Source organism: Salvelinus alpinus, chromosome 28 (genome assembly GCF_045679555.1).
Source record: "Salvelinus alpinus chromosome 28, SLU_Salpinus.1, whole genome shotgun sequence".
NCBI lineage: Eukaryota > Metazoa > Chordata > Actinopteri > Salmoniformes > Salmonidae > Salvelinus > Salvelinus alpinus.
In genome coordinates this window covers 45,887,269-45,906,863 of record NC_092113.1, presented here as the reverse complement: position 1 = coordinate 45,906,863, position 19,595 = coordinate 45,887,269, and the positions used below count along the sequence as shown (strand labels likewise).

Sequence of the window (19,595 nt, the reverse complement as noted above, 5' to 3'; positions counted from 1 at the left end):
GGTGTCTATAGATAAGGTAATGGAGTCGATATATAAGGTAATGGTGTCTATAGACAAGGTAATGGAGTATATAGATAAGGTAATGGTGTCTATAGATACGGTAATGGAGTCGATAGAGTGTGTGTTGCTGTGCCAGGTATCTGTGGTTAAGGCTCTGACATGTTAGAAACAGCATCTGTTCCAGACACAAGCAGAACATTAGCCTGTTACGCTGCCCTGGCCCCGAAACCTAGTGGGGGTTCTTACAGAGTGTGTCTGTGTGTCTGTGTGTCTGTGTGGATGGGGGTTCTTACAGAGTGTGTCTGTGTGTCTGTGTGGATGGGGGTTCTTACAGAGTGTGTCTGTGTGGATGGGGTATAGGGCGACGGTCCTCTGGTCTAGCTCCTCCTCCTCACTGCTCTGCTCAGTCTCTGGTTGGCTGATGGACTTATAGCTGTCACATGACCCGTAGACACAGCACTGGTATGCATACGGCATCTCTACCACCCTGAGAGAGAGAGAGAGATGGGAAGAGAGAGAGAGAGATGGGAAGAGAGAGAGAGAGGGGAAGAGAGAGATGGGAAGAGAGCAAGAGAGATGGGAAGAGAGCAAGAGAGAGAGAGAGAGAGAGAGAGAGAGAGAGAGAGAGAGAGAGAGAGAGAGAGAGAGAGAGAGAGAGAGAGAGAGAGAGAGAGAGAGAGAGAGAGATGGGAAGAGAGAGAGAGAGAGAGAGATGGGAAGAGAGAGAGAGAGAGAGAGAGATGGGAAGAGAGAGATGGGAAGAGAGAGAGAGAGAGAGATGGGAAGAGAGAGAGAGAGTGAGATGGGAAGAGAGAGAGAGAGTGAGATGGGAAGAGAGAGAGAGAGATGGGAAGAGAGAGGGGAAGAGAGAGAGAGTGAGATGGGAAGAGAGAGAGAGTGAGATGGGAAGAGAGAGAGAGAGTGAGATGGGAAGAGAGAGAGGGGAAGAGAGAGAGAGTGAGATGGGAAGAGAGAGAGAGAGAGAGAGAGGGGGGGGAAGAGAGAGAGAGATGGGAAAAGAGAGAGAGATGGGAAAAGAGAGCGAGAGCCAGGTCTGTTACAACAGGTCCTTCACCCACTGGCTAGAGTAGGATGGAGAGAGGACATCTTCACCCACGTTCATCAGTCGTCTCATCAAGTATGTACATATAATACATGTTCTTTCACTCTACAGCATCTTTGATGTCCTGCTCATATTGTGGTTAGAGTTCTGACATGTACTCACATTGTGGATAGAGTTCTGACATGTACTCATATTGTGGATAGAGTTCTGACATGTACTCACATTGTGGATAGAGTTCTGACATGTACTCATATTGTGGATAGAGTTCTGACATGTACTCACATTGTGGATAGAGTTCTGACATGTACTCACATTGTGGATAGAGTTCTGACATGTACTCATATTGTGGATAGAGTTCTGACATGTACTCACATTGTGGATAGAGTTCTGACATGTACTCACATTGCAGATAGAGTTCTGACATGTACTCACATTGTGGATAGAGTTCTGACATGTACTCATATTGTGGATAGAGTTCTGACATGTACTCATATTGTGGATAGAGTTCTGACATGTACTCATATTGTGGATAGAGTTCTGACATGTACTCATATTGTGGATAGAGTTCTGACATGTACTCACATTGTGGATAGAGTTCTGACATGTACTCATATTGTGGATAGAGTTCTGACATGTACTCATATTGTGGATAGAGTTCTGACATGTACTCATATTGTGGATAGAGTTCTGACATGTACTCACATTGTGGATAGAGTTCTGACATGTACTCACATTGTGGATAGAGTTCTGACATGTACTCACATTGCAAATCGAGTTCTGAAGTACCCACATTGTGGATAGAGTTCTGACATGTACTCACATTGCAGATAGAGTTCTGACATGTACTCATATTGTGGATAGAGTTCTGACATGTACTCACATTGTGGATAGAGTTCTGACATGTACTCACATTGTGGATAGAGTTCTGACATGTACTCACATTGCGGATAGAGTTCTGACATGTACTCACATTGCAAATAGAGTTCTGACATGTACTCATATTGTGGATAGAGTTCTGACATGTACTCATATTGTGGATAGAGTTCTGACATGTACTCACATTGCAGATAGAGTTCCTACATGTACTCACATTGCAGATAGAGTTCTGACATGTACTCACATTGTGGATAGAGTTCTGACATGTACTCACATTGTGGATAGAGTTCTGACATGTACTCACATTGTGGATAGAGTTCTGACATGTACTCACATTGTGGATAGAGTTCTGACATGTACTCATATTGTGGATAGAGTTCTGACATGTACTCATATTGTGGATAGAGTTCTGACATGTACTCATATTGTGGATAGAGTTCTGACATGTACTCATATTGTGGATAGAGTTCTGACATGTACTCATATTGTGGATAGAGTTCTGACATGTACTCACATTGTGGATAGAGTTCTGACATGTACTCACATTGTGGATAGAGTTCTGACATGTACTCACATTGCAGATAGAGTTCTGACATGTACTCACATTGCAGATAGAGTTCTGACATGTACTCATATTGTGGATAGAGTTCTGACATGTACTCACATTGTGGATAGAGTTCTGACATGTACTCACATTGTGGATAGAGTTCTGACATGTACTCACATTGCGGATAGAGTTCTGACATGTACTCACATTGCAAATAGAGTTCTGACATGTACTCATATTGTGGATAGAGTTCTGACATGTACTCATATTGTGGATAGAGTTCTGACATGTACTCACATTGCAGATAGAGTTCCTACATGTACTCACATTGCAGATAGAGTTCTGACATGTACTCACATTGTGGATAGAGTTCTGACATGTACTCACATTGTGGATAGAGTTCTGACATGTACTCACATTGTGGATAGAGTTATGACATGTACTCACATTGTGGATAGAGTTCTGACATGTACTCATATTGTGGATAGAGTTCTGACATGTACTCACATTGTGGATAGAGTTCTGACATGTACTCATATTGTGGATAGAGTTCTGACATGTACTCACATTGTGGATAGAGTTCTGACATGTACTCACATTGTGGATAGAGTTCTGACATGTACTCACATTGTGGATAGAGTTCTGACATGTACTCACATTGTGGATAGAGTTCTGACATGTACTCACATTGTGGATAGAGTTCTGACATGTACTCACATTGTGGATAGAGTTCTGACATGTACTCACATTGTGGATAGAGTTCTGACATGTACTCACATTGTGGATAGAGTTCTGACATGTACTCACATTGTGGATAGAGTTCTGACATGTACTCACATTGTGGATAGAGTTCTGACATGTACTCACATTGTGGATAGAGTTCTGACATGTACTCACATTGTGGATAGAGTTCTGACATGTACTCACATTGCAGATAGAGTTCTGACATGTACTCACATTGTGGATAGAGTTCTGACATGTACTCATATTGTGGATAGAGTTCTGACATGTACTCATATTGTGGATAGAGTTCTGACATGTACTCATATTGTGGATAGAGTTCTGACATGTACTCATATTGTGGATAGAGTTCTGACATGTACTCACATTGTGGATAGAGTTCTGACATGTACTCACATTGTGGATAGAGTTCTGACATGTACTCACATTGCAGATAGAGTTCTGACATGTACTCATATTGTGGATAGAGTTCTGACATGTACTCACATTGTGGATAGAGTTCTGACATGTACTCACATTGCGGATAGAGTTCTGACATGTACTCACATTGCAAATAGAGTTCTGACATGTACTCATATTGTGGATAGAGTTCTGACATGTACTCATATTGTGGATAGAGTTCTGACATGTGCTCACATTGCGGATAGAGTTCTGACATGTACTCACATTGCAGATAGAGTTCTGACATGTACTCACATTGCAAATAGAGTTCTGACATGTACTCATATTGTGGATAGAGTTCTGACATGTACTCATATTGTGGATAGAGTTCTGACATGTACTCACATTGCAGATAGAGTTCCTACATGTACTCACATTGCAGATAGAGTTCTGACATGTACTCACATTGTGGATAGAGTTCTGACATGTACTCACATTGTGGATAGAGTTCTGACATGTACTCACATTGTGGATAGAGTTCTGACATGTACTCACATTGTGGATAGAGTTCTGACATGTACTCATATTGTGGATAGAGTTCTGACATGTACTCACATTGTGGATAGAGTTCTGACATGTACTCATATTGTGGATAGAGTTCTGACATGTACTCACATTGTGGATAGAGTTCTGACATGTACTCACATTGTGGATAGAGTTCTGACATGTACTCACATTGTGGATAGAGTTCTGACATGTACTCACATTGTGGATAGAGTTCTGACATGTACTCACATTGTGGATAGAGTTCTGACATGTACTCACATTGTGGATAGAGTTCTGACATGTACTCACATTGTGGATAGAGTTCTGACATGTACTCACATTGTGGATAGAGTTCTGACATGTACTCACATTGTGGATAGAGTTCTGACATGTACTCACATTGTGGATAGAGTTCTGACATGTACTCACATTGTGGATAGAGTTCTGACATGTACTCACATTGTGGATAGAGTTCTGACATGTACTCACATTGCAGATAGAGTTCTGACATGTACTCACATTGTGGATAGAGTTCTGACATGTACTCATATTGTGGATAGAGTTCTGACATGTACTCATATTGTGGATAGAGTTCTGACATGTACTCATATTGTGGATAGAGTTCTGACATGTACTCATATTGTGGATAGAGTTCTGACATGTACTCATATTGTGGATAGAGTTCTGACATGTACTCACATTGTGGATAGAGTTCTGACATGTACTCACATTGTGGATAGAGTTCTGACATGTACTCACATTGCAGATAGAGTTCTGACATGTACTCATATTGTGGATAGAGTTCTGACATGTACTCACATTGTGGATAGAGTTCTGACATGTACTCACATTGCGGATAGAGTTCTGACATGTACTCACATTGCAAATAGAGTTCTGACATGTACTCATATTGTGGATAGAGTTCTGACATGTACTCATATTGTGGATAGAGTTCTGACATGTGCTCACATTGCGGATAGAGTTCTGACATGTACTCACATTGTGGATAGAGTTCTGACATGTACTCACATTGCGGATAGAGTTCTGACATGTACTCACATTGCAAATAGAGTTCTGACATGTACTCATATTGTGGATAGAGTTCTGACATGTACTCATATTGTGGATAGAGTTCTGACATGTACTCACATTGCAGATAGAGTTCCTACATGTACTCACATTGCAGATAGAGTTCTGACATGTACTCACATTGTGGATAGAGTTCTGACATGTACTCACATTGTGGATAGAGTTCTGACATGTACTCACATTGTGGATAGAGTTCTGACATGTACTCACATTGTGGATAGAGTTCTGACATGTACTCATATTGTGGATAGAGTTCTGACATGTACTCACATTGTGGATAGAGTTCTGACATGTACTCATATTGTGGATAGAGTTCTGACATGTACTCACATTGTGGATAGAGTTCTGACATGTACTCACATTGTGGATAGAGTTCTGACATGTACTCACATTGTGGATAGAGTTCTGACATGTACTCACATTGTGGATAGAGTTCTGACATGTACTCACATTGTGGATAGAGTTCTGACATGTACTCACATTGTGGATAGAGTTCTGACATGTACTCACATTGTGGATAGAGTTCTGACATGTACTCACATTGTGGATAGAGTTCTGACATGTACTCACATTGTGGATAGAGTTCTGACATGTACTCACATTGTGGATAGAGTTCTGACATGTACTCACATTGTGGATAGAGTTCTGACATGTACTCACATTGTGGATAGAGTTCTGACATGTACTCACATTGCAGATAGAGTTCTGACATGTACTCACATTGTGGATAGAGTTCTGACATGTACTCATATTGTGGATAGAGTTCTGACATGTACTCATATTGTGGATAGAGTTCTGACATGTACTCATATTGTGGATAGAGTTCTGACATGTACTCATATTGTGGATAGAGTTCTGACATGTACTCACATTGTGGATAGAGTTCTGACATGTACTCACATTGTGGATAGAGTTCTGACATGTACTCACATTGCAGATAGAGTTCTGACATGTACTCATATTGTGGATAGAGTTCTGACATGTACTCACATTGTGGATAGAGTTCTGACATGTACTCACATTGCGGATAGAGTTCTGACATGTACTCACATTGCAAATAGAGTTCTGACATGTACTCATATTGTGGATAGAGTTCTGACATGTACTCATATTGTGGATAGAGTTCTGACATGTGCTCACATTGCGGATAGAGTTCTGACATGTACTCACATTGCAGATAGAGTTCTGACATGTACTCACATTGCAAATAGAGTTCTGACATGTACTCATATTGTGGATAGAGTTCTGACATGTACTCATATTGTGGATAGAGTTCTGACATGTACTCACATTGCAGATAGAGTTCCTACATGTACTCACATTGCAGATAGAGTTCTGACATGTACTCACATTGTGGATAGAGTTCTGACATGTACTCACATTGTGGATAGAGTTCTGACATGTACTCACATTGTGGATAGAGTTCTGACATGTACTCACATTGTGGATAGAGTTCTGACATGTACTCATATTGTGGATAGAGTTCTGACATGTACTCACATTGTGGATAGAGTTCTGACATGTACTCATATTGTGGATAGAGTTCTGACATGTACTCACATTGTGGATAGAGTTCTGACATGTACTCACATTGTGGATAGAGTTCTGACATGTACTCACATTGTGGATAGAGTTCTGACATGTACTCACATTGTGGATAGAGTTCTGACATGTACTCACATTGTGGATAGAGTTCTGACATGTACTCACATTGTGGATAGAGTTCTGACATGTACTCACATTGTGGATAGAGTTCTGACATGTACTCACATTGTGGATAGAGTTCTGACATGTACTCACATTGTGGATAGAGTTCTGACATGTACTCACATTGTGGATAGAGTTCTGACATGTACTCACATTGTGGATAGAGTTCTGACATGTACTCACATTGTGGATAGAGTTCTGACATGTACTCACATTGCAGATAGAGTTCTGACATGTACTCACATTGTGGATAGAGTTCTGACATGTACTCATATTGTGGATAGAGTTCTGACATGTACTCATATTGTGGATAGAGTTCTGACATGTACTCATATTGTGGATAGAGTTCTGACATGTACTCATATTGTGGATAGAGTTCTGACATGTACTCATATTGTGGATAGAGTTCTGACATGTACTCACATTGTGGATAGAGTTCTGACATGTACTCACATTGTGGATAGAGTTCTGACATGTACTCACATTGCAGATAGAGTTCTGACATGTACTCATATTGTGGATAGAGTTCTGACATGTACTCACATTGTGGATAGAGTTCTGACATGTACTCACATTGCGGATAGAGTTCTGACATGTACTCACATTGCAAATAGAGTTCTGACATGTACTCATATTGTGGATAGAGTTCTGACATGTACTCATATTGTGGATAGAGTTCTGACATGTGCTCACATTGCGGATAGAGTTCTGACATGTACTCACATTGTGGATAGAGTTCTGACATGTACTCACATTGCGGATAGAGTTCTGACATGTACTCACATTGCAAATAGAGTTCTGACATGTACTCATATTGTGGATAGAGTTCTGACATGTACTCATATTGTGGATAGAGTTCTGACATGTACTCACATTGCAGATAGAGTTCCTACATGTACTCACATTGCAGATAGAGTTCTGACATGTACTCACATTGTGGATAGAGTTCTGACATGTACTCACATTGTGGATAGAGTTCTGACATGTACTCACATTGTGGATAGAGTTCTGACATGTACTCACATTGTGGATAGAGTTCTGACATGTACTCATATTGTGGATAGAGTTCTGACATGTACTCACATTGTGGATAGAGTTCTGACATGTACTCATATTGTGGATAGAGTTCTGACATGTACTCACATTGTGGATAGAGTTCTGACATGTACTCACATTGTGGATAGAGTTCTGACATGTACTCACATTGTGGATAGAGTTCTGACATGTACTCACATTGTGGATAGAGTTCTGACATGTACTCACATTGTGGATAGAGTTCTGACATGTACTCACATTGTGGATAGAGTTCTGACATGTACTCACATTGTGGATAGAGTTCTGACATGTACTCACATTGTGGATAGAGTTCTGACATGTACTCACATTGTGGATAGAGTTCTGACATGTACTCACATTGTGGATAGAGTTCTGACATGTACTCACATTGTGGATAGAGTTCTGACATGTACTCACATTGTGGATAGAGTTCTGACATGTACTCACATTGCAGATAGAGTTCTGACATGTACTCACATTGTGGATAGAGTTCTGACATGTACTCATATTGTGGATAGAGTTCTGACATGTACTCATATTGTGGATAGAGTTCTGACATGTACTCATATTGTGGATAGAGTTCTGACATGTACTCATATTGTGGATAGAGTTCTGACATGTACTCACATTGTGGATAGAGTTCTGACATGTACTCACATTGTGGATAGAGTTCTGACATGTACTCACATTGCAGATAGAGTTCTGACATGTACTCATATTGTGGATAGAGTTCTGACATGTACTCACATTGTGGATAGAGTTCTGACATGTACTCACATTGCGGATAGAGTTCTGACATGTACTCACATTGCAAATAGAGTTCTGACATGTACTCATATTGTGGATAGAGTTCTGACATGTACTCATATTGCGGATAGAGTTCTGACATGTACTCACATTGCAGATAGAGTTCTGACATGTACTCACATTGCAAATAGAGTTCTGACATGTACTCATATTGTGGATAGAGTTCTGACATGTACTCATATTGTGGATAGAGTTCTGACATGTACTCACATTGCAGATAGAGTTCCTACATGTACTCACATTGCAGATAGAGTTCTGACATGTACTCACATTGTGGATAGAGTTCTGACATGTACTCACATTGTGGATAGAGTTCTGACATGTACTCACATTGTGGATAGAGTTCTGACATGTACTCACATTGTGGATAGAGTTCTGACATGTACTCATATTGTGGATAGAGTTCTGACATGTACTCACATTGTGGATAGAGTTCTGACATGTACTCATATTGTGGATAGAGTTCTGACATGTACTCACATTGTGGATAGAGTTCTGACATGTACTCACATTGTGGATAGAGTTCTGACATGTACTCACATTGTGGATAGAGTTCTGACATGTACTCACATTGTGGATAGAGTTCTGACATGTACTCACATTGTGGATAGAGTTCTGACATGTACTCACATTGTGGATAGAGTTCTGACATGTACTCACATTGTGGATAGAGTTCTGACATGTACTCACATTGCAGATAGAGTTCTGACATGTACTCATATTGTGGATAGAGTTCTGACATGTACTCACATTGTGGATAGAGTTCTGACATGTACTCACATTGCAGATAGAGTTCTGACATGTACTCATATTGTGGATAGAGTTCTGACATGTACTCACATTGTGGATAGAGTTCTGACATGTACTCACATTGCGGATAGAGTTCTGACATGTACTCACATTGCAAATAGAGTTCTGACATGTACTCATATTGTGGATAGAGTTCTGACATGTACTCACATTGTGGATAGAGTTCTGACATGTACTCATATTGTGGATAGAGTTCTGACATGTGCTCACATTGCGGATAGAGTTCTGACATGTACTCACATTGTGGATAGAGTTCTGACATGTACTCACATTGTGGATAGAGTTCTGACATGTACTCACATTGCAGATAGAGTTCTGACATGTACTCATATTGTGGATAGAGTTCTGACATGTACTCACATTGTGGATAGAGTTCTGACATGTACTCACATTGCGGATAGAGTTCTGACATGTACTCACATTGCAAATAGAGTTCTGACATGTACTCATATTGTGGATAGAGTTCTGACATGTACTCACATTGTGGATAGAGTTCTGACATGTACTCATATTGTGGATAGAGTTCTGACATGTGCTCACATTGCGGATAGAGTTCTGACATGTACTCACATTGCAGATAGAGTTCTGACATGTACTCATATTGTGGATAGAGTTCTGACATGTACTCACATTGCAGATAGAGTTCTGACATGTACTCACATTGTGGATAGAGTTCTGACATGTACTCACATTGTGGATAGAGTTCTGACATGTACTCACATTGTGGATAGAGTTCTGACATGTACTCACATTGTGGATAGAGTTCTGACATGTACTCACATTGTGGATAGAGTTCTGACATGTACTCATATTGTGGATAGAGTTCTGACATGTACTCACATTGTGCACCCTGCAGCTGTCACTCAAACAGGGGAGGGGCTACACCCTGCAGCTGTCACTCAAACAGGGGAGGGGCTACACCCTGCAGCTGTCACTCAAACAGGGGAGGGGCTACACCCTGCAGCTGTCACTCAAACAGGGGAGGGGCTACACCCTGCAGCTGTCACTCAAACAGGGGAGGGGCTACACCCTGCAGCTGTCACTCAAACAGGGAGGGGCTACACCCTGCAGCTGTCACTCAAACAGGGGAGGGGCTACACCCTGCAGCTGTCACTCAAACAGGGGAGGGGCTACACCCTGCAGCTGTCACTCAAACAGGGGAGAGGCTACACCCTGCAGCTGTCACTCAAACAGGGGAGGGGCTACACCCTGCAGCTGTCACTCAAACAGGGGAGGGGCTACACCCTGCAGCTGTCACTCAAACAGGGGAGGGGCTACACCCTGCAGCTGTCACTCAAACAGGGGAGGGGCTACACCCTGCAGCTGTCACTCAAACAGGGGAGGGGCTACACCTCTGGCTACACTTTTCGGTGATTCAAATACATGAATGAAAACAGAGGAAAAACGTAAATTCAACAACAAGTACATTTGATTTAACTTTGCTATCAGTTGGCAGTTTATTTTTAGCTTTAAAATCCCATGCGTTCTGTTTGAAATTTGCGGATTTCCGTCGGAACTATGAGTGCGCGGATTCCTTGTGGGTCTGCGTGGGAAGTGTTCAGGGCTGAAGGGTTAGGGTTGAGTGTGCGGATTCCTCGTGGGTCTGCGTGTGAAGTGTTCAGGGCTGAAGGGTTAGGGTTGAGTGTCAGAGGTCAGGGGTTAGACTTAGGGTCATCGTACCTTATCCGTGGGAAGAGTTAGGGGTCAGAGGTTTGGGGTCAGGGGTCATACCTCATGCGGGTGAAGAGTTCAGGGCTGAAGTCCTCATAGAGCTCCATGTTTCCTTTCAGCTTCAGATGGGTCAGTCCCCCCAGACCACCCACAGGAAGTGACGTCAGACTGTTCTCACTCAGGTCCCTGTAAAGGGAGGAGGAATTTAGTCATGTTTAAAATGATTATGAGAACACTTACTGTGAAATCCACAAACATAGTCTGTGCTCCTTGCATGTTTGTAAGTGTCATGCCATTTGTTCACTACTAATACAGTGGCTTTGGATCTGAAAAAAAGGGGTTTCCCTCTAGAGAAAAAGGTTTCCTTCTAGAGAAAGGGGTTTCCTTCTAGAGAAAGGGGTTTCCTTCTAGAGAAAGGGGTTTCCTTATAGAGAAAGGGGTTTCCCTCTAGAGAAAGGGGGTTTCCTTCTAAATAAAGGGGGTTTCCTTCGAGAGAAAGGGGTTTCCCTCTAGAGAAAGGGGTTTCCCTCTAGAGAAAGGGGTTTCCCTCTAGAGAAAGGGGTTTCCCTCTAGAGAAAGGGGGTTTCCTTCTAAATAAAGGGGGTTTCCGTCTAGAGAAAGGATTTTCCCTCTAGAGAAAGGGGTTTCCTTCTAGAGAAAGGGGTTTCCCTCTAGAGAAAGGGGTTTCCTTCGAGAGAAAGGGGTTTCCCTCTAAAGAAAGGGGTTTCCTTCTAGAGAAAGGGGTTTCCCTCTAGAGAAAGGGGTTTCCTTCTAGAGAAAGGGGTTTCCTTCTAGAGAAAGGGGGATTCCTTCTAGAGAAAGGGGTTTCCCTCTAGAGAAAGGGGTTTCCTTCTAGAGAAAGGGGTTTCCTTCTAGAGAAAGGGGTTTCCTTCTAGAGAAAGGGGTTTCCCTCTAGAGAAAGGGGTTTCCTTCTAGAGAAAGGGGGTTTCCTTCTCGAGAAAAAGGTTTCCTTCTAGAGAAAGGGGGTTTCCTTCTAGAGAAAGGGGTTTCCTTCTAGAGAAAGGGGTTTCCTTCTAGAGAAAGGGGTTTACTTCTAGAGAAAGGGGGTTTCCCTCTAGAGAAAGGGGTTTCCTTCTAGAGAAAGGGGGTTTCCTTCTCGAGAAAGGGGTTTCCTTCTAGAGAAAGGGGGTTTCCTTCTAGAGAAAGGGGTTTCCTTCTAGAGAAAGGGGTTTCCCTCTAGAGAAAGGGGTTTCCTTCTAGAGAAAGGGGGTTTCCTTCTCGAGAAAAAGGTTTCCTTCTAGAGAAAGGGGTTTCCCTCTAGAGAAAGGGGTTTCCTTCTAGAGAAAGGGGTTTCCTTCTAGAGAAAGGGGTTTCCTTCTAGAGAAAGGGGTTTCCCTCTAGAGAAAGGGGTTTCCCTCTAGAGAAAGGGGGTTTCCTTCTAGAGAAAAAGGTTTCCCTCTAGAGAAAGGGGTTTCCTTCTAGAGAAAGGGGTTTCCTTCTAGAGAAAGGGGTTTCCTTCTAGAGAAAGGGGTTTCCCTCTAGAGAAAGGGGTTTCCCTCTAGAGAAAGGGGGTTTCCTTCTCGAGAAAAAGGTTTCCTTGTAGAGAAAGGGGTTTCCCTCTAGAGAAAGGGGTTTCCTTCTAGAGAAAGGGGTTTCCTTCTAGAGAAAGGGGTTTCCCTCTAGAGAAAGGGGTTTCCCTCTAGAGAAAGGGGTTTCCCTCTAGAGAAAGGGGTTTCCCTCTAGAGAAAGGGGTTTCTGTCTAGAGAAAGGGGTTTCCGTCTAGAGAAAGGGGTTTCTGTCTAGAGAAAGGGGTTTCCCTCTAGAGAAAGGGGTTTCCTTCTAGAGAAAGGGGTTTCCTTCTAGAGAAAGGGGTTTCCCTCTAGAGAAAGGGGTTTCCTTCTAGAGAAAGGGGGTTTCCTTCTCGAGAAAAAGGTTTCCTTCTAGAGAAAGGGGGTTTCCTTCTAGAGAAAGGGGTTTCCTTCTAGAGAAAGGGGTTTCCTTCTAGAGAAAGGGGTTTCCTTTTAGAGAAAGGGGTTTCCTTCTAGAGAAAGGGGTTTCCTTCTAGAGAAAGGGGGTTTCCTTCTAGAGAAAGGGGTTTCCTTCTAGAGAAAGGGGTTTCCTTCTAGAGAAAGGGGTTTCCTTCTAGAGAAAGGGGGTTTCCTTCTAGAGAAAGGGGTTTCCCTCTATAGAAAGGGGTTTCCTTCTAGAGAAAGGGGGTTTCCTTCTCGAGAAAAAGGTTTCCTTCTAGAGAAAGGGGTTTCCCTCTAGAGAAAGGGGTTTCCTTCTAGAGAAAGGGGGTTTCCTTCTCGAGAAAAAGGTTTCCTTCTAGAGAAAGGGGTTTCCCTCTAGAGAAAGGGGTTTCCTTCTAGAGAAAGGGGTTTCCTTCTAGAGAAAGGGGTTTCCTTCTAGAGAAAGGGGTTTCCCTCTAGAGAAAGGGGTTTCCCTCTAGAGAAAGGGGGTTTCCTTCTAGAGAAAAAGGTTTCCCTCTAGAGAAAGGGGTTTCCTTCTAGAGAAAGGGGTTTCCTTCTAGAGAAAGGGGTTTCCTTCTAGAGAAAGGGGTTTCCTTCTAGAGAAAGGGGTTTCCTTCTAGGGAAAGGGGTTTCCCTCTAGAGAAAGGAGTTTCCCTCTAGAGAAAGGGGGTTTCCTTCTCGAGAAAAAGGTTTCCTTGTAGAGAAAGGGGTTTCCCTCTAGAGAAAGGGGTTTCCTTCTAGAGAAAGGGGTTTCCCTCTAGAGAAAGGGGTTTCCCTCTAGAGAAAGGGGTTTCCCTCTAGAGAAAGGGGTTTCCCTCTAGAGAAAGGGGTTTCTGTCTAGAGAAAGGGGTTTCCGTCTAGAGAAAGGGGTTTCTGTCTAGAGAAAGGGGTTTCCCTCTAGAGAAAGGGGTTTCCTTCTAGAGAAAGGGGTTTCCTTCTAGAGAAAGGGGTTTCCTTCTAGAGAAGGGGGTTTCCTTCTAGAGAAAGGGGTTTCCTTCTAGAGAAAGGGGTTTCCTTCTAGAGAAAGGGGTTTCCCTCTAGAGAAAGGGGTTTCCTTCTAGAGAAAGGGGTTTCCTTCTAGAGAAAGGGGTTTCCTTCTAGAGAAAGGGGTTTCCTTCTAGAGAAAGGGGTTTCCTTCTAGAGAAAGGGGTTTCCTTCTAGAGAAAGGGGTTTCCTTCTAGAGAAAGGGGTTTCCCTCTAGAGAAAGGGGTTTCCTTCTAGAGAAAGGGGTTTCCTTCTAGAGAAAGGGGTTTCCTTCTAGAGAAAGGGGGTTTCCTTCTAGAGAAAGGGGTTTCCTTCTAGAGAAAGGGGTTTCCTTCTAGAGAAAGGGGGTTTCCTTCTAGAGAAAGGGGTTTCCTTCTAGAGAAAGGGGTTTCCCTCTAGAGAAAGGGGTTTCCTTCTAGAGAAAGGGGGTTTCCTTCTCGAGAAAAAGGTTTCCTTCTAGAGAAAGGGGTTTCCCTCTAGAGAAAGGGGTTTCCTTCTAGAGAAAGGGGGTTTCCTTCTCGAGAAAAAGGTTTCCTTCTAGAGAAAGGGGTTTCCCTCTAGAGAAAGGGGTTTCCTTCTAGAGAAAGGGGTTTCCTTCTAGAGAAAGGGGTTTCCCTCTAGAGAAAGGGGTTTCCCTCTAGAGAAAGGGGGTTTCCTTCTAGAGAAAAAGGTTTCCCTCTAGAGAAAGGGGTTTCCTTCTAGAGAAAGGGGTTTCCTTCTAGAGAAAGGGGTTTCCTTCTAGAGAAAGGGGTTTCCTTCTAGAGACTTCTAGAGAAAGGGGTTTCCTTCTAGAGAAAGGGGTTTCCTTCTAGAGAAAGGGGTTTCCCTCTAGAGAAAGGGGTTTCCCTCTAGAGAAAGGGGGTTTCCTTCTCGAGAAAAAGGTTTCCTTGTAGAGAAAGGGGTTTCCCTCTAGAGAAAGGGGTTTCCTTCTAGAGAAAGGGGTTTCCTTCTAGAGAAAGGGGTTTCCCTCTAGAGAAAGGGGTTTCCCTCTAGAGAAAGGGGTTTCCCTCTAGAGAAAGGGGTTTCCCTCTAGAGAAAGGGGTTTCTGTCTAGAGAAAGGGGTTTCCGTCTAGAGAAAGGGGTTTCTGTCTAGAGAAAGGGGTTTCCCTCTAGAGAAAGGGGTTTCCTTCTAGAGAAAGGGGTTTCCTTCTAGAGAAAGGGGTTTCCTTCTAGAGAAGGGGGTTTCCTTCTAGAGAAAGGGGTTTCCTTCTAGAGAAAGGGGTTTCCTTCTAGAGAAAGGGGTTTCCTTCTAGAGAAAGGGGTTTCCTTCTAGAGAAAGGGGTTTCCTTCTAGAGAAAGGGGTTTCCTTCTAGAGAAAGGGGTTTCCCTCTAGAGAAAGGGGTTTCCTTCTAGAGAAAGGGGGTTTCCTTCTAGAGAAAGGGGTTTCCCTCTAGAGAAAGGGGTTTCCTTCTAGAGAAAGGGGTTTCCTTCTAGAGAAAGGGGTTTCCTTCTAGAGAAAGGGGTTTCCTTCTAGAGAAAGTGGTTTCCTTCTAGAGAAAGGGGTTTCCTTCTAGAGAAAGGGGTTTCCTTCTAGAGAAAGGGGTTTCCTTCTAGAGAAAGGGGTTTCCTTCTAGAGAAAGGGGTTTCCTTCTAGAGAAAGGGGTTTCCTTCTAGAGAAAGGGGTTTCCTTCTAGAGAAAGGGGTTTCCCTCTAGAGAAAGGGGTTTCCTTCTAGAGAAAGGGGTTCCTCTCGAGAAAAAGGTTTCCTTCTAGAGAAAGGGGTTTCCCTCTAGAGAAAGGGGTTTCCTTCTAGAGAAAGGGGGTTTCCTTCTAGAGAAAAAGGTTTCCCTCTAGAGAAAGGGGTTTCCTTCTAGAGAAAGGGGTTTCCTTCTAGAGAAAGGGGTTTCCCTCTAGAGAAAGGGGTTTCCTTCTAGAGAAAGGGGTTTCCCTCTAGAGAAAGGGGGTTTCCTTCCGAGAAAAAGGTTTCCTTCTAGAGAAAGGGGTTTCCCTCTAGAGAAAGGGGTTTCCTTCTAGAGAAAGGGGTTTCCTTCTAGAGAAAGGGGTTTCCTTCTAGAGAAAGGGGTTTCCCTCTAGAGAAAGGGGTTTCCCTCTAGAGAAAGGGGGTTTCCTTCTAGAGAAAAAGGTTTCCCTCTAGAGAAAGGGGTTTCCTTCTAGAGAAAGGGGTTTCCTTCTAGAGAAAGGGGTTTCCTTCTAGAGACTTCTAGAGAAAGGGGTTTCCTTCTAGAGAAAGGGGTTTCCTTCTAGGGAAAGGGGTTTCCCTCTAGAGAAAGGAGTTTCCCTCTAGAGAAAGGGGGTTTCCTTCTCGAGAAAAAGGTTTCCTTGTAGAGAAAGGGGTTTCCCTCTAGAGAAAGGGGTTTCCTTCTAGAGAAAGGGGTTTCCCTCTAGAGAAAGGGGTTTCCCTCTAGAGAAAGGGGTTTCCCTCTAGAGAAAGGGGTTTCCCTCTAGAGAAAGGGGTTTCTGTCTAGAGAAAGGGGTTTCCGTCTAGAGAAAGGGGTTTCTGTCTAGAGAAAGGGGTTTCCCTCTAGAGAAAGGGGTTTCCTTCTAGAGAAAGGGGTTTCCTTCTAGAGAAAGGGGTTTCCTTCTAGAGAAGGGGGTTTCCTTCTAGAGAAAGGGGTTTCCTTCTAGAGAAAGGGGTTTCCTTCTAGAGAAAGGGGTTTCCCTCTAGAGAAAGGGGTTTCCTTCTAGAGAAAGGGGTTTCCTTCTAGAGAAAGGGGTTTCCTTCTAGAGAAAGGGGTTTCCTTCTAGAGAAAGGGGTTTCCTTCTAGAGAAAGGGGTTTCCTTCTAGAGAAAGGGGTTTCCCTCTAGAGAAAGGGGTTTCCTTCTAGAGAAAGGGGTTTCCTTCTAGAGAAAGGGGGTTTCCTTCTAGAGAAAGGGGGTTTCCTTCTAGAGAAAGGGGTTTCCTTCTAGAGAAAGGGGTTTCCTTCTAGAGAAAGGGGTTTCCTTTTAGAGAAAGGGGTTTCCTTCTAGAGAAAGGGGTTTCCTTCTAGAGAAAGGGGGTTTCCTTCTAGAGAAAGGGGTTTCCTTCTAGAGAAAGGGGTTTCCTTCTAGAGAAAGGGGGTTTCCTTCTAGAGAAAGGGGTTTCCTTCTAGAGAAAGGGGTTTCCCTCTAGAGAAAGGGGTTTCCTTCTAGAGAAAGGGGGTTTCCTTCTCGAGAAAAAGGTTTCCTTCTAGAGAAAGGGGTTTCCCTCTAGAGAAAGGGGTTTCCTTCTAGAGAAAGGGGGTTTCCTTCTCGAGAAAAAGGTTTCCTTCTAGAGAAAGGGGTTTCCCTCTAGAGAAAGGGGTTTCCTTCTAGAGAAAGGGGTTTCCTTCTAGAGAAAGGGGTTTCCCTCTAGAGAAAGGGGTTTCCCTCTAGAGAAAGGGGGTTTCCTTCTAGAGAAAAAGGTTTCCCTCTAGAGAAAGGGGTTTCCTTCTAGAGAAAGGGGTTTCCTTCTAGAGAAAGGGGGTTTCCTTCTAGAGACTTCTAGAGAAAGGGGTTTCCTTCTAGAGAAAGGGGTTTCCTTCTAGAGAAAGGGGTTTCCCTCTAGAGAAAGGGGTTTCCCTCTAGAGAAAGGGGGTTTCCTTCTCGAGAAAAAGGTTTCCTTGTAGAGAAAGGGGTTTCCCTCTAGAGAAAGGGGTTTCATTCTAGAGAAAGGGGTTTCCTTCTAGAGAAAGGGGTTTCCCTCTAGAGAAAGGGGTTTCCCTCTAGAGAAAGGGGTTTCCCTCTAGAGAAAGGGGTTTCCCTCTAGAGAAAGGGGTTTCCCTCTAGAGAAAGGGGTTTCCGTCTAGAGAAAGGGGTTTCCGTCTAGAGAAAGGGGTTTCCTCGAGATTCTAGAGAAAGGGGTTTCCTTCTAGAGAAAGGGGTTTCCTTCTAGAGAAAGGGGTTTCCCTCTAGAGAAAGGGGTTTCCTTCTAGAGAAGGGGGTTTTCCTTCTAGAGAAAGGGGTTTCCTTCTAGAGAAAGGGGTTTCCTTCTAGAGAAAGGGGTTTCCTTCTAGAGAAAGGGGTTTCCTTCTAGAGAAAGGGGTTTCCCTCTAGAGAAAGGGGTTTCCTTCTAGAGAAAGGGGTTTCCTTCTAGAGAAAGGGGGATTCCTTCTAGAGAAAGGGGTTTCCCTCTAGAGAAAGGGGTTTCCTTCTAGAGAAAGGGGTTTCCTTCTAGAGAAAGGGGTTTCCTTCTAGAGAAAGGGGTTTCCTTCTAGAGAAAGTGGTTTCCTTCTAGAGAAAGGGGTTTCCTTCTAGAGAAAGGGGTTTCCTTCTAGAGAAAGGGGTTTCCTTCTAGAGAAAGGGGGTTTCCTTCTAGAGAAAGGGGTTTCCTTCTAGAGAAAGGGGGTTTCCTTCTAGAGAAAGGGGTTTCCTTCTAGAGAAAGGGGTTTCCCTCTAGAGAAAGGGGTTTCCTTCTAGAGAAAGGGGGTTTCCTTCTCGAGAAAAAGGTTTCCTTCTAGAGAAAGGGGTTTCCCTCTAGAGAAAGGGGTTTCCTTCTAGAGAAAGGGGGTTTCCTTCTAGAGAAAAAGGTTTCCCTCTAGAGAAAGGGGTTTCCTTCTAGAGAAAGGGGTTTCCTTCTAGAGAAAGGGGTTTCCTTCTAGAGAAAGGGGTTTCCTTCTAGAGAAAGGGGTTTCCCTCTAGAGAAAGGGGGTTTCCTTCTCGAGAAAAAGGTTTCCTTCTAGAGAAAGGGGTTTCCCTCTAGAGAAAGGGGTTTCCTTCTAGAGAAAGGGGTTTCCTTCTAGAGAAAGGGGTTTCCCTCTAGAGAAAGGGGTTTCCCTCTAGAGAAAGGGGTTTCCCTCTAGAGAAAGGGGGTTTCCTTCTAGAGAAAAAGGTTTCCCTCTAGAGAAAGGGGTTTCCTTCTAGAGAAAGGGGTTTCCTTCTAGAGAAAGGTGTTTCCTTCTAGAGACTTCTAGAGAAAGGGGTTTCCTTCTAGAGAAAGGGGTTTCCTTCTAGAGAAAGGGGTTTCCCTCTAGAGAAAGGGGTTTCCCTCTAGAGAAAGGGGGTTTCCTTCTCGAGAAAAAGGTTTCCTTGTAGAGAAAGGGGTTTCCATCTAGAGAAAGGGGTTTCCTTCTAGAGAAAGGGGTTTCCTTCTAGAGAAAGGGGTTTCCCTCTAGAGAAAGGGGTTTCCCTCTAGAGAAAGGGGTTTCCCTCTAGAGAAAGGGGTTTCCCTCTAGAGAAAGGGGTTTCTGTCTAGAGAAAGGGGTTTCCTTCTAGAGAAAGGGGTTTCTGTCTAGAGAAAGGGGTTTCCCTCTAGAGAAAGGGGTTTCCTTCTAGAGAAAGGGGTTTCCTTCTAGAGAAAGGGGTTTCCTTCTAGAGAAGGGGGTTTCCTTCTAGAGAAAGGGGTTTCCTTCTAGAGAAAGGGGTTTCCTTCTAGAGAAAGGGGTTTCCCTCTAGAGAAAGGGGTTTCCTTCTAGAGAAAGGGGTTTCCTTCTAGAGAAAGGGGTTTCCTTCTAGAGAAAGGGGTTTCCCTC

At 43.4% G+C, this 19,595-nt stretch overlaps 1 protein-coding gene across 1 annotated transcript in view; it reads right to left on the bottom strand.

Moving 5' to 3' along the window:
• LOC139557935 (leucine-rich repeat-containing G-protein coupled receptor 6) overlaps positions 1 to 19,595 on the bottom strand; it is a 99,524-nt gene that overhangs the window by 7,401 nt on the left and 72,528 nt on the right. Inside the window, exons 15-16 of the mRNA XM_071373291.1 lie at positions 11,355 to 11,480; positions 333 to 487 (exon numbers count right to left, since the gene is read on the bottom strand). Of these exons, the coding sequence (XP_071229392.1) occupies positions 333 to 487; positions 11,355 to 11,480 (281 nt within the window). The remainder of the gene's footprint in view (positions 1 to 332; positions 488 to 11,354; positions 11,481 to 19,595) is intronic.